Genomic DNA, 23,275 nt, shown 5'->3' with positions numbered 1-23,275 from the left:
GGGATAATTTGATTTTCATATTTAAAGAAGCTAAAATTTTCATAAGAATAATTAATATTAGTTTGGGTATTCACCTAGTGCTCAAATTTTAATTAACTAGCAATTAATCAACAGTTAGAGCTAAAGAAAACGATTGATCGATTATATTCGATTATATAATTATATATTATAGAAATTTATGCATTTTGAAAATATTATGTTCAACAAGGTGGATTAGTGTTTTAATATAATCATTTACAGTTTCTGTTTAAATTAGTGGTATATTTTATAGTATTTTACTTTTTTATACTATTTGAAGAACAATCAAAGTCTAAAATAAGTAATAATTAATGCTCCATTGAAATAAATTTGTAATATTGGTTAATTATAAATTATAGAAATGTATGCATATTTCAAATAACATGTTCATCAAAATAGATACGAGTTTTAGTATTTTAATTCATGGGATACTGCTTGAAATAGTGGTATATTTGCTAGTATTTACTTTATGGTCTCTGAGACAACATCTTTATATTTTTTATACTATTTGAAGAAACAATCAAAATGTAAAATAAACGTTTCTTAAGTAATAATTTATGCTCCATTAATAATTTTGTGTGAATATTACAAATTATTACAAATATTTAGAAATAATCGAAATTTGTGCAAATTTAAAATAAAATATTCAAGAAAATGGATTAGTGTTTTAATATCTTAAACTAGTTTTAACTAGTGGTATATTTTCCAGTATTTTATTTTATGGTCTCTTATAGTTTTTGGACTATTTGTCAAAACATAAAATAAACGCTTCTTAAGGAATTATGTTTGCTCGATAAATTTGTAATATAAATAAAGATTCTATAGCAATTTTATTGTTATACATGAGAACTTAAAATATGCAAATAAAATGATGTTATATGTTAGTAAGTAGAAGATGGCATCACAGCTGGTTTTTGAGGTGTAACAACAGAAGTCTTTGCAAGATGCAGCTCAGAGGCAAGTTGCAACCAGTTTCGATTGCCTGAGACTTCGACTTCGACTTCGGGTTCGACTTCAACTTCAACTTCAACTTCAACTGCGACTGGTAGGCGATTGATGCAGGGGGGAGTGGCTCTCTTTTGGTTTGCATGCCAGCAGCAAATAAAAGGCAAATACACGCACAAAATGGTAAGCAGCAACAGTAACTAAAAAAAAAAAACAAGAAAAAAACAAGTAAGAAAGTTACAGTCGAGTGTGCTCGACTGTGAGATACCCGCTACCCATTTTTAATAAAGGCAAAATATTGCGGTATCATTTTCAAAATATACCGAAAATACTAAAAAAAAATACTAAAAATACCAAATGGTATATTTGGTATATCGATATAGTACACCATTCAAAATATACCATAGACGGCACAATGTACCAGATTGTCGGCCAAAGCAACTCAGACCCATAGTAAGTAGGCGTTTTTGCCCATACAAAAGTATTTCTTTAATAACTTCCACAATTTTCTTCTGATCGCAACAAAATTTTCAGGAATCATAACTACTATAGTAATTATTGTATATACCAAAATTCGTAACTCTAGCTTTAAAATTACGCTTGTTATTCGATTTTTTTGATTTGCGGGGGCGGAAGTGGGCGTGGCAAAAATTTGAAACAAACTTGATCTGCGTGCAAACATAACAAATGCTGTCGAAAAAAAATTATAGCTCTATCTCTTATAGTCTCTGAGATCCAGTGTTTCATACGGACGGACGGACAGACGGACAGACACACAGACGGACAGACGGACAGACGGACAGACGGACATGGCTATATCGTCTCGGCTGTTGACGCTGATCAAGAATATATATACTTTATAGGGTCGGAGATGCCTCCTTCTACCTGTTACATACATTTCCTGCCGGCACAAAGTTATAATACCCTTCTACCCTATGGGTAGCGGGTATAAAAACAAAACAGAAAAGCAGAAAAAACAGCAAAAGGAACGCAACAGCTTTGGCGGCCATTGCGCTGGCTTCGACGTCGACCGCGACTGCGCAATGGCGTTGACTGCAGTTTTGCAGTCAGTTTCGAGTTTGAGTTCGAGTCTGAGTTTGAGTCTGAGTTGGGTTGGGTTGTGGTTGGGGTTGTGGTTGGGGTTGGGGTTTGGTTGCGAGTATGTGTGTTGGGTTTGGCTTGCTAAGGCGTCAAACCGCCGTCATCGACATCGTTGTTGTTGTTGTTGTTGTTAGTGTTGTTGCTGCTGTTTGCTTGCTTGCTTGCTTGCTTGCGTGCCAAGTGGCAATCAGTCACGTTGAAGGCGTTTTTCATTGTTTGTCCGAGTCCCGCGTCCGCGTCCGCGTCCCCGTCTCCGTCCGCGGGGTCCGTTTCAACTTCTTCTCTCCAATCGCAAAACGCTGCTCTTTGTTGCGTTGCAGCTTTTGCTTACGAGCATGCGCCTTTCTCGCTCGCTCCCCTTCGTTGCTTATCGCACTTTTAGCACATACCATTTATATTGCTTTCTCTCTCTTGCTCGCTCACTTACCCTGCGACTGGGCTCTCGCTTCACTGTTCACAGCGACGACTGTTGCCATTTTAAACTAGACTTGGGCTGAAACTCCCAGCAGCAATCCAGCGAAAAAATGCATCATTTCGAGAAAACCGCTTTGGCAAAAACACACACACACACACACACGTACACACACAAAGCAACAACAGCTAATAATAAGCTCAATTATAGCTTTGCTGACGAAGAAAGCCATATTTTGCTGCAATTCTCCAATTTCATTTGAATTTCATTTTCGTTTTTCTCCTTATTTTCTTTTTTTTTCGTTTCGTTTCGTTTCGTTTTTTGTTTTGTTTTGTTGTTTTGCGCTCTTCACGTCTTTTGAATTAATGGCTGTGGTTACCGTTATTTAGTGGTAGCTAGGTGCTACCTTTGAGTGGCTACTAAAAATGAATTGCCTTTGCGAGTCCACTCCTCCTCCTCCTCCTTTTTCTTATCCCCATTATTCTACATTCTACACACAGTCTCTACAATCCACTCTCCACACTCGACTGTAGATTATCGCAAAGACTGATCTGATTGGGTCATCGAACAAGTGATTTGCCACTGGCATTCGTTGATTACACGATGCCACCTGGTTGCATCTATCTGAAGATGTAGATGAAGATGAAGATGCTCAACTGGATATGCTAACTATGTAAGCAACATGATCTTGACGTTATCATTAAACGTATTCTTCAAGTTGGATAAATATCATGTTTATAAAAGATCAGGAAATCTATGTCTATAATAACAAAGAAGCAATAAACTTATAGAAACAGTTAAGAGCGATCGCGAAATTTACTTACATTTAATTGATGAAATAAGAAATAAGGAATTCATCCCTAAAAACACCTAAAGGAAAGTCGTATCGATTTACCAATTAAGCCTTTACATATAATATATTTAGTCATCCTCATCATATCTCATTAAAAAGTATTACAAGAAACCCAGTTTATATTAAACACTCAAATTACGAATAATGTTTCTTATTGATCAACATTTATAAACAAATAATAATAAGTTAATTGAATATCTTTTCAATGAATTATTTTAGGGGCATTATTTCAATCCAATGATGTTGCACATTCCAAAAAGAATTATCCTTTTAATTAAGGTTGTAGCTTTTTCATCTATACAAATTCTTATTTTCCTATTTGATTGTACATTTTGTTCTTCAAATTCTATTTTTCACTAACTTCTGGTAATAAAGTCCGAAATTTCAACAACATTATCGAATAGACTTTAGTTAATCAAAATATATACAGTAAAACTACGGAATAAACTTTTTTAAGGAAACATTCTGTAAATATATAATGAGGTGTAAAATTACCCTACTTACTACTTTTCTTCTTTGGGAAGATATTTGGAACAGCACTCAGATAAGTGAAATGCTGAAATTATGTATAAACGACATAATATGATGTTTAATTCTTTATATAAACAATTTTCAAAAAAATATAAACAAAATGAAAGCCATCTAATTTTGTTTATATTTTTTTGAATATGAAAATGTGTAGAATAAAATAATCATAATAGTATACGAATGTAGTTCAATATTTATTTTACTACTTTGTTTTTTACAAGTTTTATTATTATATTATTATTTAATTTGAAAACTAAGCAAGAATTCAAGTTAGTTTAGGATAAGATTATATATAAATTAGATTCTATAGTTTTCTTTATTTAAATGTACAATTTTCTTGAGCTAGTGAAGTATGCAAATAAATTAGGGAAAATAGAATATACATATTTAAAAAAATGAATAAACGGATTATAAATCATAAAAGACCAAACTATTGTTTCTGTGGCTTAAATTTATACATATAATAATACATGTTAATCTGCAATTTCTCGCTGAACTTTTTTTAGTGGAAATGTCCATATTTTAACCAGTTACTAAGATTCTTAAAAGAAATGGGATATTCTTGAGTTACTTTTTCATTTATTTTTATGTAGAATCATCATATAAATAAATTTATGCGTAATATTGAATGTTGACAATTTCATTGTGATTACAATATTTGTGTAAAACTGCTCTGAAGATAAACCAAAGATGTCGAAAACAATTGTCATTGTTATCATGAAACATAATTGTTGCTAATTACATTTGGAGTGTACGATCACTTAATTTTATCGATCAGCAATTGGCGAGGCATAAAAAAGAATAAATATGAACTAAAATTGATAGTGAATTATACGATACGCAGAGCATTATAAGATTAAATTGTATTTTAAATACAGTTTTTCAATTAAATATTGAGAAAACGTTTTGGTATTGGATTTTTGTTTTAAATTATTCTTATACAATTTCTATTGTTATCATATATAATCGAAACTACTTAAGTGTTAAAGCTGATCTGATTTCATCTTAATTAAATAATCAATACTAATTACATGTCAAAACTGATCTTGCAATCAACGATCATTTAAATAGAAAATAGAATATTGACATTGTTTAACGAAAGTAAAGCTAATAAAGCTAAAAAGGTAAAAAAAAATTAAGTTACAAAACAAATGCAGTTTGGATTATGGTTTTAATGAGAGTTTAAAGAGTATATGATGTTCGGCACATGGAAAAAGGAAGCATTTGCGTAATTAGCGGTGCTGGGGAAATTAATAAATGCAGAGCAACAACGCGATTTGAAAGAGGGGCGACAAAAGTCAAAAGTAGAAATTGCATGCGATTTGCAAATCGTTTGACGATTAAGAAAGAGAAGGTAACTTGGGCACAAAAAGAAAATTACAATTCGACGATGGCTCTGGAAAAAGGCCACCATTATAATAGTAGCCACAGCCAAAGAGTAACTGCAACATGGGGCAGCAACAAAATGGTGCGCGTGTTTTCCACGAAAGTAATTAAAGAAAGAGAGAGCACAACATGGCCTGGTTTTTGGAGCTGAAGCTGTACAGCTGGACGTGCCACATACCACACACACACACACACACACACACACACACACACATGTTGGAGCTTCGACTCCTTTGTCGAGTTTTAGTCGAGTTACAGCTACCGGTTTTATTTTTTCTTCTTTTTTTGCTGAGTTATTTTTCAGCTTTTTGCATTGCGGTTCGTTTTGGGTTCACATACCAGGCCAGAGCAGAGCAGAGCAGACCATAGGAGAGCAGGCCAAGCCAGTGTCAGTATCGAAGAACGTAACCCATCCTTCAATTCCGGCAAATTTGTTGGCCATTTTAATGGCCGTCATCGTCGTCATCGTCGTCGTCGCCGTTGTCGAATGGGGTGTTCAGCCGACTGCAATTATGGTAGTACGCTGTATACTTTTTTCTGTTGCTGTTGCTCTGTTGCTCTGTTGCTGTTTGAGTTTCTTTCAGCACAATTTGCCTCTTAGTGCATTAAATGGATTTAATGAATGCGGTCCTATTAACTTTTTTGCTCTGCTCACTCTGCAATCGTCCAGAGCTGCCGGTTTTTTTTTCTCTTTTTTTTTGCTCTTCAAGTGCAACTTGTTGTGGTTGTTGCTGCTCTGTTCCTGTTGTAGCTGCTGTTGTTGTTGTTATTGCTACTAATAATAATTGGGTAAGTCGCCTTCGTCTCCGGCATCTGAATTTTAAATTCAACTTCTTCACTCTAACATACCTTTTATTACTGCATTTTTAATGTTTCATCAAATTAAGAATACCTTCTCCTCAAATTATTGGCTTCAGCTCTGCGGTCTCCTCAACTTCAGACTCGAATTTAAATATGAACAAAGGCTGACAACGAAACAAATGTATTGAATACACTACTCTATAATGTTATGTTAATATATTTCAATTCATTTAAAATGTTGTAATATAAGTCACTGATTAATCAATATTAAAATATACCAAAGTCTGAAGTTGATAGACGAAAATTGTACTATTACGTTCGAAATATATAATGGAGTACAAAATATACCAAAAAAATACTAAAATATACCTAAGAATATATTCGGTATGTCGATATACTATTACGTTATACATATACCATAGAATACAAAATATACCAATAAAGCAACCGAAAAAAATACTAAAATATACCGAAGAATATATACAGTACGTCGATATACTATTACGTTATAAATATACCAATAAATCAACCGAAAAAAATACTAAAATATACTGAAGTCTGAAGTTGATATACGGAAATTGTTTTATTACGTTCGAACTATAAAATGGCGTACAAAATATACCAACCTATCAACAAAAGCAACCGAAAAAATACTGAAATATACCAAAGAATATATTCGGTATGCTGATATACTATTACGTTATAAATATACCATCGAGTACAAAATATACCTATCAATCAACCGAAAAAATACAAAAATATACTGAAGTCCGAAGTTGACATGCCGAAATTGATATACTACTGCGTTCGAAATATACCATAGAATGCAAAATGTACCAGTCTGTCAACCAAAGCAACCGAAAAAATACTAAAATATACCAAAGACTATATGTGGAAGGTCGATATACTATTACGTTATAAATATACCATAGAATACAAAAATATACTAATAAAGCAACCGAAAAAGTACTGAAATATACCAACGAATATATACGGTATGTCGATATACTATTACGTTATAAATATACCATAGAATTCAAAAATATACTAATAAAGCAACAGAAAAATACTAAAATATACCGAAATCCGAAATTTACATATTTACATACCGAAATTGATATACGATGATTACGTTCAAAATATACCATATAGTGCAAAATTTACCAGTTTGTCAACAAAAGCAAACGAAAAAAATACTAAAATATACCGAAATATATATTCGGTATGTCGATATACTATTACGTTCGCAATATATAAGTAGCCGGTATAAAAACCAGCAATTTTTTATCATTGAAAGTCCTGAGATGTACCTATCAAAGGTATTTAATCATTTATAAAATATACTGTCACAATTTGGTATTTTATTTGAACTTCATAAGAGTTTTTAAGTAAATATCGTTAATTAGTATTATAAATTAATTAAATTTTAGCTCTGTTGATCGGTGTCTTTAATAAGTTATATGTGAGGAATTTCTACACCGATTTGCAGTAATAACTGTAGCAGTTGATTATGAGTGCGGACAGAAATAACTGCAGTTATATTTTATATATACATATAGTATATATTTATTACTAGCTGATTGTTATCAGCTTACTCTATTCATGTTTTGAAACTCTACGTGCTCGAATAGTTTCATTATTAAACGCATTTCTGATATTACTGCAAATTTTGGAATATAACTCGGATCATTCAGGAACATAAGGATTTCAATCTTTATTATAATGATAAATTGATTTACTATAATTTATAATGTGAATTTGCAGGTGAAAGTTGATTTTGCGCTAATTGCACTCAGTACTCAGTACTGTCAAGTTTTGACCCATAATAAAAGTATTAATTTAGACTGATCACACAATATATGTATTATACAATTTATGTGAATTAAGTATTTCAAATATATGTAAATATGAGGCTTGCGATCTTCGAATAGTTTCTTGTCTAGTTCCTGAATCCAGATCGCGTTTTCCATGTGTTATTCATTTCTCAGGCATCTGCTAAGTAAATTACATGTTTTAAAAAACATAGAATGAGCAAATTGAATAAATTACAAAATGAAAAGCAACTATGAATTATTGCGAGAACTAAGAACGGAGGTGTTTCTTAAATAAGAAAAAAATAAGCGGAAATAATGAATGCTCAAAGGACACAAGAGCGTCTCACAAGAGGGAGAAGAGGGAAGGAAGCATGCAAGAGAATTGAATTGAATGAATGCCAAAGGTGCGATAATTCGGACACAAACACACACACACACAGATACAGATACAGATACATTTGCAGCTATAGATGCAGATGCAGATGCAGACGGAATGCAGTCGTGTTGCACATAGAACTGAGCTGAGTTGTGTCTATGTAGATTTGGGTCATTGTTATGGAAAAAGCTGACACCGGAACGAAACCGATCACACACACACACACACACACACACACAGAATTATATCGGAGGATACACGAGCGTGTATAAAATAAAAGGTGGGCGTTGCCTTTATAACTTCCCCCTTTGGCCGCAGGGCTGAAATGGAAATCGTAATAAACCCAATAATAATCATAAAAAAAAAAAAAAAAACAGAAAACAGAAAACGAAACGAAACCTAAACAACAATAAAAAAAAAATTACACACAGCATTGTGCAAATGGAATTTGGAATTAACCCCGAAGTAGCAACGAGACTCTAAGAGAGAAAGACTCTAAGAGAGTCTGTCCACTGTCACCGCTCCCCTTCCCGTTCCCTTCCCGTTCCTTTCCTTTTCCCGATGCCGTTGCATGCAACGCTTCCCTCCCCTCGCTGTCATGTGTGTGTGTGTGTGTGTGTGTGTGTGTGTGTCTGGCCCCTCCTTAAAGTAGCGTGCATGACGCATGCGACGAGCTGGCAACAATGTCTCTGCCATCTTCTCCTCACCCTCACCCTCACCCTCACCCTCTACCCTTCATCTCCATCTTGCAGCCTGCATCCATTCCCTTTTTTTACTAGCTTCAAGTCTCATGCAGCTACTTACTTCCTTCCTCCGACCCTCGCTTCCTTCCTCCATCATCTTGGTCCACTCTTGGATGCTCACTTGGCCTAATCCCCGTTCCTATTAAGCGATTATCACCGTGGGATATTAATCACGCCTCGCAATTGTGGAGCGTGCTAAATCGGGCTAAATACGAGAAGACCTTCAGTTAACGCTCCTCCCTCCTCCCTCCTCACTCCTCGCTCCTAGTTGCGTGTATTTGCCCTTTTGGCGGTTTTTGGGCCACCCAGAATTATTGTTTCCCTTTCGGGTTCGTTTGTTAATCAATCTACATACTTACGTATTTGTGTTCTATCGTGTATCTTCTACGATTCTTTTCTAAAAACCTAACTCTATTTTATACTCTAATTGAATAATATTTTCTATGCATTCTCTTACTTAACTACATAATCGAATCTAATATTTTTATTCTGACCACTATCTTCAATGCATTCTCTTACTTCTGTTTTACAAATCTTATTCTTATTTAGAATCTAATCTTATATTTTTGTTCTGATAAGTATCTTCTATGCATTGTCTTACTTTTGTACCAAAAATCTTATTGTATTTTAATCTATTTCATAATTTAATCTTATATTGTTGTTCTATGCATTTTCTTACCTTGTTAAGATTCCTTATTTACTCTACGAATATTTATATTTTGTTGATCTAATTGAAATATTCTCTATTTTCCTGTTGTTGAATCAAGAAAAGTAATTTTATTTAACCTATGTTAATTATAACTTGTTCTCGAATTTATTTCTTTGAACATTCTTTCTGCCTGCAATACACAACTATTTTTGTTCAATTTAAATTTGTAAAAGTATCTGATATTTCAGAGTTTAATACAAATATTTCTATAGACACGAAAGAAAATAATTTCAATTTCGGAATTAATCTCAGACAATATATGTCTAAGTAAATGAAATAAATTTAAGCATGTAATCTGTAATCATGTTTGCAAACGAAAGTTCAAATAACAAGAAAAATTAGTTTGTTCTTTTCAAAATTTGAAGAGCTTGTTTATTTATTATACTTAGTACAATTAATTATTGATTCAATTTAAAGCAATCGACATATAATATATCGAAGAACACTTACACTTATTTGTTTTATTTTTTAACAAGCAACATCAAAGAACATTAAACATTGACAAATTGACATTAAATTGATTGAATCTCAGGAACTTATTTATTAATATACCAAAAACATGGTATAAATCGTTAATCGTTAATAAAAATGTATGCTTTAGTGTGGCAAGTGAAAGACTATTTGTAAATAAACATCCATGAAAGTGTAACTCATGTGAATACCCATATTTCAGAATATAATATTCATATACCAAATGCTTATCAGATTTTGAAGAGAAAAGTGATCGCTATAAACAAAAAAGATCATAGAAAAAGTGCTTGCTTATAAAATAATAAAAACAAATTACTGACAAATAAAAAACAATAAATAATACATTTCAAAGCTTAGTAAAAGTATCATATTATGTAAAGAATCAGGATAACCTTTGTGTCCCAATTGTCACTGATAAAGTGAGAATATTCAGTCAGAAACAACAAGGATCAACACTGCAAACAACTGATTATAAGTCTACTTGATAACAGCTATCATCCCAAATGTGCTTGATCAACATCTCTTGAGAGTCAGTGGCAAAAAGTGTTTAAGAAGACTGCACAAGCAAGATCTTTCTGCTAGGCTTATATCCTCATCTGTCTCATCTCTATAAATTACTCTTAATGTATTGTAAATTGAGTCCTGATCCACTAAGTTATGTTAGTCAATATGTGAAGTTGTTAATATATAATAAAGACAAGCTGTCACACCAGTCTGCTAATTCAAACAAGCTGAATAAAATAAATAATTACAAAAAAAAAAAATAATTTAGAAATTGCAGCCAACATCAACGTCGTCTAAAAAGACATGAAAGCCTTGAACTTCCTTTCAGGTCATCCAAATGTAGAAATATAATTCTGTCAATTGTTTAAGCTTTAACACTTTTCTTTTTAATATGTAATTCAGACTGAACAAATATAAAAATATAATTATAATTTCAACTTGTACATATTAGATATATAACTTAATCATTACATTAAGAAACCTTTTGTAAATAATTTAATCAAATTCGTTCCTAGCCAAAGGCCAAAAGAAGCCTGCGCTTATAAATTTACGCTAGGTTAAAAATTTATTTATAATCTAAGACTTTTTCATAACCAAAAAATATAATTATTGTTTACAGATTGTAAACAAAATATACAATAAACAAAATGATAAATAAAAACTAAATTATTAACAACATCTCATCTTATTTTGTTATCAATCGAATTGAATAGCTAAGCTTCATTCTCACACATAAACTAAAATATGATGAGTATCTTCTATCCATTGCCTTACTTTTGATCTCAAAAATCTTATTGTATTTTAATCTATTTCATATTTTAATCTTATATTTTTGTTCTATGCATATTCTTACATCGTTAAGATTCCTTATTTACGCTACGAATATTTATATTTTGTTTCCTGTATGAATAATAAAGGAAAATTTTTATTGTGTTAATAAAGATTCAAATGAAGTTGATACGCAAAATAATTTAGTATTAAATGATACTTTAAATGATTTTACAAATTGTGTTTTTTAAACATTTTCTTAAGGTACACTTTGGAATTTATATTAATTTCAATTTGTAATCGGTGTTAATATTTGATTTATTAGAGAAAAAAAAAGTAAATTCATTCCTTCATAGAATCTTAAAAGGAATCTATTTAGTTCAACCCAAGCACATTTAAGTCTTCAGTTAATGTACAATTAATACACAATACTACCAACTTATCATTTATTTAGTTGAAGTTTGAGTTTAAAACTCGAAATCAATGAGGATTTTGTAAATACTCTTGTTTGTGTTAATATGTTATTTTGATTGTTTTCCTTAAATTTGTTTCTTAATATCATAAATATGCTTAGATAGTAATTATCTTTTATCTTATTCTTCATTCTATATAATATAAGCTCAATTTTCGAATAAAGTGGGAATCAAATCAAACTTAACAGTTGAAGCGAATTAAGTTCGATACTTTCAGATACTTTCTTTATCACAATGACATCACAAAAGTTATCGAGATCAGGTGGAAAGTGGCAAAACAATGTGCAGACCATTCATCATCATTTTTGGGTGTGGTGAATTAGAATTCAGATGCAGATAGACATCGCAACGCATAGTAAATTGACATTTGAATATTTATACGAATACGAATACGAGTAGTATACACTCATTTGCTTACGAGTATAACCATATAATAATAATTTTAATCATTTTAATTGGCTCTCTGCTGGCCGAATATATATTTTGTAGTTATGAATAGGAGTCGCATTCGCATTCGTAATCGCAATCGTATTCGTATTCATATTCGTATTCATATTCGTGGTCGTATTGTTTGTTAATTTGCAGCCTTAAATTGGCTTTTATTGCTCTTAATTATCGCAAGCGGCCATTGGCGGTGGCGGTTGCGGTGGCGGTGGCGGCATCTTGGCGACCAAGCCGAGCGAGAAGCAGTTGAGGAGTGGGTTGGGTGCGACCCACCTATGAATGTATGCCCGCATTTGAACATGCCAAGTGGCGGAGGGGAAAGTGTGGAATGTGTATGTGTGTGTGTGTGTGTGTGTGTGTTGGCCCATAAATTTCTATATACACATATTACTTTTGACTCTAATTGCTGCTGCTGTTTTCCATTGGCGGTGCAGCCGCCTTTTTAATAGGCTACCCACGCAACAATCCAACCAACGATCCAACTATCCAACCATCCAACCAACCATCCATCCATCCATCCATCCATTCATCCTCTGCTCCCCCATTCGTCCTCTGGTTAAGGTCATAATTAAGCAACGCCTCCTTATTCTCGGACAAAATGATCATAGTTTGTATAGTGTGTGCTCACATATATAAATACTATATACACTGACAAAATAACTATCTGAATTTCATCTAAAAAGTGCGTTAAGAACTGGAAAATCTTAAAGTAAAAAAGATCGAAATAAGAGAACAACATTTTATACTTTTTGTATACCTTTTATTATAATAATAAATATTACACTACTTATTACATTACATTACTTATTATTATTATTTTACTATTTTATAAATTAGAATTTAATAAACGCATTCAGTTGTACTTACAATGAAAAAAAACTGTTCTAAAATAAACAATTTTGGTCGCTACTAAGGATTTTATACTGAAAAGTGTGACAAAAAAATACTATACTGAAATACTAAAATACTATAAAAAAATACTAAACCTTAAAGTAAGAAAATACATTTTTATATCATTTTTGTCTTATATCAATAAGATCAAGTTCCTTTTAATAGGAAAACAAAATTATATAGTCTTAAGACCACAAATCTAATTATAGGATAAGATAAATATAACATAAAAAAAACTAGAAATAAATAGAAAAGTAAACTATCCTAATAATAAAATAAAAATTAATAAAACTATACAAAAAATGGAAAAGTAAAGTGGTCTGGCATTAGACTTTTTGTCCCTAATAATAAGATTTTTGGTCTTAAAAAAAAAACAATAAAAAAGAATATATTCTTTTCAGACCGAAAATCTTATTATAAGAGACAAAAAGTCTGACATTATACTTTACTTTTCCATTTTTTGTATAGTTTTATTATTTAATTTGCGTCATCAGTAGTTATGTATATTTATTCAGTTGATCAACTCCTTCTTATTACTTATCACCGATTAGAAAACTATAATGAAAAATGGTTCACGACAGATCTAATAAAACAGCTATTAACGAAAGCATTTTATGAATTTCAATGGATTCGAGAATTTTGTAATATAAATCACGAATTTTAGGTTGTCTTTTCAAAGTTTAACATTTTTCAAATGAATATTCTTTAGTTGAATAATCGAATCATATGTGTGCTTAAAATATGATTCGATTATTCTTGAGATGAATGTTTTTGATTTTAGTACCTGATCTTTTTTTCCAGTGTAGTTGTAAGTATGCTTTGTGCACATTTGTATTTTCATTATTCGTACTCATTATATTCGCTTTAATATTATGCGCTCTACGACGTGGGCGTGTTGCGTTCGAGCAGGTGAAATGAATGTGAATGTGAATATAGTATGAATATGAATATGAATATGAATACGTATATAATAAACATACACTCGCACCGTGAACAATTTCACGAATTGTTGTTGTTGTGTCGTTTGTTGTGGCTGCTTTTCTAGCTTGTTGCGTCAATTAATGAAAATGTTAATGTTATTAAGCATAACTCTAACCTTCATCCACCATCTAAAGTAGCCTATTTTATTTATACATTTATGTACGCATGCTTAGAGAAATCTGTTCCATTTAGTTGTGCATTATATAAACAAAAAAGTAGTTTTATTTTCAATTTCTTTATGGCATTAAAGTGCTTTAAACCAAACAACGTTAAACAAAGGTGATATCGTATCTTTTATTTGATATCTTTCAATTCATTTGATTAACATAAATCAATTAAACTAAAGATGTAAATCGATTATGCATCAAACTATGATATATTCTTATTCAGTAAATAAATAAATTATATATAAATATATAAATAAAATACTTAGTTATACTTTTGAGAACCCGAATTCAAAATTTAATTTATAAAGACGTTTTAGACAATTAAAGATTAGTTATTTCATTTCAGTAAAAATAGTTCGAAGCGATTATAAATTATAACATTATAATAACATTCTTCTCTAAAGTTGAGTATAGAGAACCAAATATTTGTTTAAATTATTTAATGATTTTTCTTCGTTTATGATTAATTACAACATCATTAAGTGGCTAATAGTAAAGAGTCAATTAATTTATAGTTTTTTGATTGTTAATTGGAACATGAGCACAAATCTTTGATAGATAGAAAATTGATAAGAAGTTCTGAACAAATAATGAACTTGCAATAAACCTAACTAACTAAACCGAGAAATTATTAATGTTATTTGAAATAACATTATAATGCATATAAATTTGGACTCTACATACTACAGAAAATCAAAATTTCTTCTAACTTCTAGATGCTTAAACAAAGTGCAATGAACTTGGAATGTAATCATGACGTTTCTGAAGACCTTGTCAGCTTTTTACTTTTGAAACATTAAACTAGGTGCAGTGCATATCATAGCGATTCAATATAATTTTTAAGTTTTCTTTATAAATAATGAGATGACATTTGTGTGAACTTCAAACTGACGTTGAACCCTTATAATAACATATATAAGAACAAAAGAATAAAATTGATTAAAAACAAGTCAGAAAGCTACAGTCGAGGGTACTCGACTGTGAGATACCCGCTACCCATTTTGAATAACAAAATATACCGAATATACTGCAAAATACTATAAATATACCAAATGGTATATTAAGTAATTAATGTATATACCAAAACTCTCAAAACTATCGCAACTCTAGCTTTAAAATTACGCTTGTTATTCGATTTTTTTGATTTGCGGGGGCGGAAGTGGGCGTGGCAAACATTTGAAACAAACTTGATCTGCGTGCAAACATAACAAATGCTGTCGAAAAAAAATTATAGCTCTATATCTTATAGTCTCTGAGATCCAGTGTTTCATACGGACAGACGGACATGGCTAGATCGTCTCGGTTGTTGACGCTGATCAAGAATATATATACTTTATAGGGTCTGAGATACCTCGTTCTACCTGTTACATACATTTCCTGCCGGCACAAAGTTATAATACCCTTCTACCCTATGGGTAGCGGGTATAAAAAACTATTATTGAACTTCTCTTGGCTGTAAATTAGACTAAATATACACACTAATATACAAACTACACATATTCCAGTGGTAAATGATTAAATGATCCATTTTCCGTATTGTGTGTATTTATTATAAATTTATGTTTTCAAATCAATTCGTTGTTTAATTGAATTTAGGCAAAGTGTAAATTTTCAAGTGAGTTTTATTTGTGTTTCATTCATTTAACTTAATTTGATTATGTATGGAACTTTAGTTGTAAAAACCTGTTGATTTGAAATAGCACTAAATATATATATAATATAATATATAATATAGATTTTTTTCCATCCAAGAATTGTTTTGTTTTTACAGATTCTACACTTAATAAAGGAAGTCAAATAAGTTAAAATATCGATCTACATTTATTTCTGTCAAACACGAATTTAATTTTAAAGATGGTAAGTGGACTCTTCACTTTCAATGCACCCAGTTTTCTTAAGTTAACCTGAATATATTGACATTGCATGACATCGATGGCGCCGCAAATATTATGGATCAGTTAAATTGCAAGCCATGGGCGATTGGTGTATCTGATAGATTTTAGATAACCTCGCACATCGAAATCGCAAGTACTCAAATCGGAGAAGAAAATGAGAAGAAACGCTCCCTAGCATTATATTTCCAACCCTTGCCCCGACAACTCTTCACCTGAGCTGAGCTGCACCCTATACAAATTTTAAGTTTCCCGTCGCCAAGATATATTTAAATATGTCCGACCAAGAGAGTTCTCAAAGTATATTAATTTTTAGATCGTTTGCATATAATAAAAATGTAATATAATATAATATTATAAAAATAAATACGATATTGAAATAAAGTTGCATTAAATTTCATTTATTCGGCAGAATTCTAAAGAAACTACGACGAATAAATAATAATAAATAATAATAAAAAGTCGAGAAATCAAAGCTAAAATATCACTTCGATTTTAAAATCGTAAAAACTGAATTAAAATATTGGAAAGAGATGTGAGTTCTATAAAATATAATTGAAAATGAGTTGTTAGTTTTTCTAGTTTATTAAACTAATAAATAAATTAACAAATAGTTCTACATGGGATCATTGCAATCTAATTTTATACTATGTTAAATGAGAACAAGAATATTCTATCTTTAATTATTCAAAATGTTCACATCATGGTGTTCAGGAGTAGTGAAAATTGTAAGTTATATTAAAACAATGTCCCAAAAAGAAAAACCAACTATATTTTGTTTTATTTATTTTCTTATTATTATGATTAAAGCATAGATTATTAGATTATATAGATTATTATGATTGAAGCATAGATTGCAAAATTATTTAATTAAACAATCTAGATTTATGAATACTTGATTTGCACTTGAGATATCTCATTTTGGGCTTAATTTTTACATTTTACCTTGAGTTTCAACAAATGGAGAAAAATGAAAAATAGAATTAAGATTTTACATTCTGCATTAGGTTTCTGTAGACTTGTGTATTAAGGATATGAATAGGAATATCAGCAAAAGCTTAGCATTTATTCATATTTGTTTTTATTAAGTTGTTGAACCAGTACAGCAAAAGATCACTACAACAACACATTTTAGGGAAAACTCATTCATATCATAAGAACGCATAATGAGTTAAATATAAAAAATGTATTTGTACAAAATTTTGAAAAAATGCTGAACATATTTAAGTTGTTATTTTAATAGCGATTGAACTGTTTACACAAGGACAATATATAAAGTATCTAGATGCAGAAAGACTGTAAACGTTAACGCACTTGACCATCAAAGTTGTGGCTTTATGTCCAGCAGACGTCAGCAGGCAAACCGCAGTCGAAAGAAACCTATACAAAAAAACACACTCAACAATCGAAGGTAAAAAAACAAAGTATTTAATGAAAAAAAAAAACAAAACCTGTGAGAAAACGCTTTGCGGTTTGTGGGGACACAAGCGTAACATAGATAAGAGGAGCTGGACAGCAGGACATGCAGGACAGGCAGTCAAACAGCAGTTGGCATTATGTGCATTATCCTTGAAACACTTTTGCGGTTGCAGCTAGATGGCTGTGACAAATGGATTTTTAAATATTTCGAAAAACCGCAGTATCAATGAGGTCAAACTAGCGTGAAATGATGAACAAACTGCTTTTTCTTCTTCTTTGTATGCATAGCGACACGATCGAACCTCACACACATACACACGCACACACACACACACACGCACACATACTGGGGCATTCATGCATAGCGGCGCTTTTAATTTGAACCATAAACTCGAGAGACTGAAATCAAAGAAAAAATGAAAAAGAAAATAATAATAACAATAATCAAATGGTCAAATTGTTCAAACGATCAGTTATATTTTTTCTTCCATCTTTCTCTTTACCCTTCTTCGTCGCCGTCTCTCTCTACTTCTCTCTTTGTTTCATTTGGGGGATCTGGATCTGAATCTGGTTGCGTTTCAGTGTGCAATAAATCGATCGATCTAATAATTATGCGTAATTACTGATTATCTTGGGCATTTCACTAACTCGGTAAATTGTGTGTACGTGCGTCTGCAAAGTGACCTTGACAGTTATATTGTATAGTATGTTACTATGCTGCACCGTTGCTGATCGATCCCACGACGAGGCATCCACACAAGTTGCGCTGCAAAATTCCTGAAGATATTTAACAATCTGATGCACGTCCACACGAATGTATCTTTCACTTTCACAGCGCTGCTTTCATATTTATTATATTTTCAACAACGCAGCAGCTTGTTTCGTAGCGACGGCAAAACGAAAAGTAAGAAATAAAATAAAGCTAGAATATATAATATAATTGGAATACTCACTATTGTTTGATAGTCTCACATAACGCTGGTATGTTATTCACGTGTGCAATTAAAATGTTCAAATTACGCGCTTATTTCATGCGCCATCCATCGGCTGTACGGTAAACTAACATTTGAAAGGTTAACAAACACAAGCTGGCTGCTACACATACACACAGAACTCACAACAAACAGCATTTGGTTTGCCGCTTAACCGCTGGCGGCGCTATTGCATACTATTGCTTACAGCTGACAGCTGTTTGTGGTTCGTTCTCTCTCTTTCTGGCTGTATCGTTCAACGAGGTGGTCGGTCGCCGCAGTCAACACAGACGTGCTACTAAACAGCAAAACATTTTTATATTGATTGTATTCAATATATTAAAGAACTTGCGTAAAAGTTCGTTAGTTTGTTTTCTTTTATTTATCGTGAGTGCACAATAATAATTGTGTCTAGTTGAACAGTTAATCGGAACAGCAGCAGCAGCAGGTTCGTACGTACACAAAATGCTGCAAACAATTTGGCTTTGAGGTTATGTCGAATGGCGGCTGTGGCCAAAAATAGTAAAAAGTCAAACTAAATATGTATGTATTGTATTGCAGACAACAACAACAACGAAGCCAACAACAATATGCCACCTAAGAAGCATGATGAACCCGAACGCAAGCCGTTGATCGGACGCATTGGCACCAATCTCCGCATTGGCATCGTAGGCGTACCCAACGTTGGCAAGTCAACATTTTTCAATGTGCTGACCCAAAGCGCCGCGCCGGCTGAGAATTTTCCTTTCTGCACCATTAAGCCCAATGAGAATAAGTATTCCAATTACCAACCATGACTTCTGCCGCCGGCCAATCGCAATTTACGTTCAGTTATTTTTGTTTTTTGTTTTTAATTTTTTTGCCTTTTTTACATTTTGATAATCATTGTAATCATTGGCATTTGAATTTTGCCTTTGTTTCTCTCGATCGATCGATTGTCGAGCGCGTCTGCAGCAAACACCAACAACTTCCAGCAGTGCTGCCAAAGTTGCAGTTAACCGAGAGAGTGAGTTAGAAAACAGCTAAGAAAAATAGGAGCTAAAATATCCGTCCGTCTGTGTGTATTTAGTATTCAACTTTGTGTCTTACTATTTATTCACAAAATTGTGTTTTATATTCTATAATATTCGTTAGCGTGTGCTAATCTAGACCTTCTTACTATACTCAACTGTAATGTTTACAAAATTAATTAGTATTTAAAATACCTACTTATTCGAATCAGTGATTTTGAGAAATTTCTAGTATAGGTCAATAATTGCACATCTAAGATAGCTACACAAAATTGTATGCAAATCATAAGATGCAGTTTATTTAATTTTAAATTTATTATTAGATTATTCCATCATTTGGACATCATATTTTGAAATTTGCTTGAACAATTTGCACTTAAATGCACACAGTTATCCATTTAATTATATTGTATCAGGATTTTTAACATTTCCATTCAATTATATAATGTTAACAAGAGTATTGTATTAAGGATTTGTTGTCAGTCTCAGTTAAACACAGAAAAGTTGCTTTATTTCATATTATAATTTGTACAGAAAATAGATCTACATTTTAGTATATTCAAATTATCAAATAACTAGATTTTGTCGTGAAAATAGCTAAATTGGCATCGCTGCTCCTGAATCGCTTCTAACTTGGCTGCCATCTCGTCTCGGCTCGTCTCGTCTCGCAGGCGTGGCCAGGACAACAACAGCAGCTGCTGCTGCTTCATATGCAAATTGCAGCGAGGCCGTTTTTTAATTTGAGCGACTTCATTTTGGTTAGAATCGAGTGTGGCAGTTGCTGTTGTTGCTGTTGCTATTGCTGTGGCGGTGGCTCGTGGGGTCGTCATCGCCATCGTCATCGATGGTGATTGTACAAAATTATAGAAAATTGCACTGATTGGCCAAAAAGACGCTGCCGGCTGCTTGGCTCACTGGCTCGCTGACTGGCTGGCTGGCTGGCTGCTCAAATCCCAATCCCAACTAACATGCGCTTTGTCTTCTCTTCTCCCTTCTCGCTGCTCTTCTGTTCTATCGATGCTTGCCTTACCATCACGTCGCGTGCCCGTGCCTGACCAGCGTTTCGACTACCTTGTGGAGTTCCACAAGCCTGCCAGGTGAGTAACCGTCTGTCTTACTGTCTTGTATATTGAGTGCTAAATCGGATTTTGTTTTTCTCTGTACTGTGCAGCGTTGTGCCCGCTTATCTGAATGTGGTCGACATCGCTGGATTGGTCAAAGGCGCTGCCGAAGGCCAAGGATTGGGCAATGACTTTCTTTCGCACATTAGTGCCTGTGATAGCATTTTCCATTTATGTCGCGCCTTCGAGGATCCCGATGTAACGCACGTCGAAGGCGAAGTGGATCCTGTTCGTGATCTGGAAATCATTGCCGAAGAGCTGCGGCTCAAGGATGAGGAGAAACTGGTGCAGGCCCTCGATAAGCTCGAAAAGGTTGTGGCCCGTGGCGGTGACAAGAAACTGAAGCCCGAGTACGATTCAATGGTCAAGATCAAGGAAATCTTGGTCGATCAGAAGCGTCACTTGCGCTTTGAGGACTGGAATGCCCACGATGTAAGTGAAATCCCCCTAACACTATACATTCTTAACCCTCTTGTTGCTATGATTGCTCTAGTTTCATTTGCTTTCGATTTGATGCATTTGTCTCAAATTGAGAACATTATACTCTAAGTGAGTAAAGTTTCGAAAAGTAATATATACATACATATAGTATATGTACATCTTAATTTATACTTTGCGAGTACTTTATCAAAATTCAACTATGTATTTTCAAAATTCACACTTTACATAAAGTGCAAAGCTAAATTCTTAATATTGAAAACCAAGACTAGAAATCACCTATCCTATATTATATATGAGTAATTCTCTGGCGACACTATCTAAAGTGACAAAAAAACATCTACCAAATCATTTTTTTATTTGGAGTAAATATGAATCTTATAGCTCTTGATTAGCACTTTATTAAGTGCTAAGAAAGATTTTACAATTATTTTTCTGTTTTAAGATAATTGCAAAAATCAACGCAAACTATAAAATGAACGAGCTTATATAATTAAAAGTTCTTGAAATCAATCTTATCTCTAAATATAGTGTTAATCCAGAGCTATAAGAATAATTAATTAATAACTACAAATGATTATCCATATTCATATTGAAAGGACATCTTCTATATTTCTGAGATATAAATGTTCATTTCACTACACCAAATATGATAGACACTTAAATTAGATTCAAAGGCAATCCTAGACACATGAAGGTTAACAAATACACTAATATCTCTATCCCATTCACACTCACTAACCATCTCTTTCGAATCCATAGATTGAAACCCTGAACAAGTACTTGTTCTTGACATCGAAACCAGCAATTTATCTAGTGAATTTGTCGGACAAAGACTTCATTCGCAAGAAGAACAAGTGGCTGCCAAAAATTAAGGAATGGATCGATAAACACGATCCTGGAGCACTGCTCATTCCCTTCTCGGGTGCCTTCGAGCAGCAGTTGAGCGAGAAAGACGATCTGGAGCGCAAGGCCTATGAGGAGGAGACGAAGTGCAAGAGCCAACTGGACAAGATCATTACGACCGGCTACAAGGCATTGCAGTTGGAATACTTCTTCACCGCTGGCCCCGATGAGGTCAAAGCGTGGACCGTTCAAAAGGGAACGAAAGCGCCCCAGGCTGCTGGTCGCATTCACACCGACTTCGAGAAGGGTTTCATCATGGCTGAGGTGATGCATTTCGATGACTTCAAGGCCGAAGGTAGCGAGGTAGCTGCAAAGGCTGCCGGCAAGTATCGCCAGCAAGGACGTAATTACACAGTCGAGGACGGCGATATAATATTCTTCAAGTTTAATGCCGGTGCCGGTCTGAAGGATGCCAAAAAGAAATGATACCGCCTTGTCGCCTACATTATTATGTGCGTAATTCTGTACATGAATTTAATTTTTTACTCTCAACTGTTTTGCTTAGCTTGAAACATAATTGCCGAACACCGTCGTACACATGTCCTAGGCCTGAATGCATTTGATTCTATTTTATGAAAAAAAAAACAAAATACAACAAATAATTGTTCTTTTTATTATCAACGGTTGAACATATTAAGGGTTTAACAATGCAGTTATATTCGAAATGGATGAATATATACATTTGTTATTTACATTTTTATTCGTAAATGCATCGAACAATTGCAGTAGTTAAATTTAATTGATGGTCTGATTTATTAGTCTAACTTTTGTTTCATAAGTACTTGTTCCTCCGAATAGCAGCTATTATTAATTATTACTAATGTGTTCTATTAAAACTTTAATGTTTAAAACTGTAATTACGCAATCAACCATTTGCTTTTGCAGGAAATGTTGGCAATGATTAATGTTCATGTTTTTAATTGTGAAAGCTTAAAAAACAACAGCTGAAGATTTAAAAATAGAATAGAAAATTTAAAAAAATAATGGAATAGTCATTTAATACGATTGGCATTTCAATGGGCAAAATACAGAACACTTTTTGAATCATAGCAAATTTGTAAATACTATGCAGCATACTTTTACTTCCATTTCTGATTATATTTTAAGGTATACTTTTAGGATGCAAATTAATT

At 32.8% G+C, this 23,275-nt stretch overlaps 1 protein-coding gene and 1 long non-coding RNA gene across 3 annotated transcripts; both read left to right on the top strand.

Moving 5' to 3' along the window:
* The first annotated feature begins 940 nt into the window (after nt 1–940).
* Nucleotides 941–16,636, top strand: LOC132797009 (uncharacterized). The gene is made up of 3 exons (XR_009633616.1): nt 941–1,146; nt 16,157–16,242; nt 16,344–16,636. It is a non-coding gene; the product is annotated as an uncharacterized LOC132797009 (long non-coding RNA).
* Nucleotides 16,637–18,900: 2,264 nt separating this feature from the next.
* Nucleotides 18,901–22,744, top strand: LOC132797003 (obg-like ATPase 1). Of its 2 annotated transcripts, none has more exons than XM_060808406.1 (5): nt 18,901–19,115; nt 19,229–19,438; nt 20,714–20,774; nt 20,849–21,230; nt 21,999–22,744. In XM_060808406.1, exons 2-5 carry the CDS (start codon nt 19,258–19,260, stop codon nt 22,566–22,568), a joined length of 1,194 nt encoding a protein of 397 aa, XP_060664389.1. In that variant the 5' UTR covers nt 18,901–19,115; nt 19,229–19,257; the 3' UTR covers nt 22,569–22,744. The 2 variants fall into 2 exon arrangements, with proteins under 2 accessions (XP_060664389.1, XP_060664390.1); XM_060808407.1 differs by lacking the exon at nt 18,901–19,115 and adding an exon at nt 19,140–19,157.
* Nucleotides 22,745–23,275: the final 531 nt, after the last annotated feature.

This window comes from Drosophila nasuta, chromosome X (assembly GCF_023558535.2).
Source record: "Drosophila nasuta strain 15112-1781.00 chromosome X, ASM2355853v1, whole genome shotgun sequence".
In the NCBI taxonomy this organism is placed as follows: domain Eukaryota; kingdom Metazoa; phylum Arthropoda; class Insecta; order Diptera; family Drosophilidae; genus Drosophila; species Drosophila nasuta.
Note: the sequence above shows the minus strand (reverse complement) of the source record. Positions and strands in the feature narration are given on the sequence as shown.

What these genes read in the sequence shown, in the direction of transcription:
- LOC132797003 (XM_060808406.1), top strand. Translation starts at nt 19,258, where the DNA reads ATGCCACCTAAGAAGCATGATGAACCCGAACGCAAGCCGTTGATCGGA. An exon ending in CACCATTAAGCCCAATGAGA is followed by an intron (nt 19,439 to 20,713) that starts ATAAGTATTCCA and finishes CCTTACCATCAC; the next exon opens with GTCGCGTGCCCGTGCCTGAC. An exon ending in GAGTTCCACAAGCCTGCCAG is followed by an intron (nt 20,775 to 20,848) that starts GTGAGTAACCGT and finishes TGTACTGTGCAG; the next exon opens with CGTTGTGCCCGCTTATCTGA.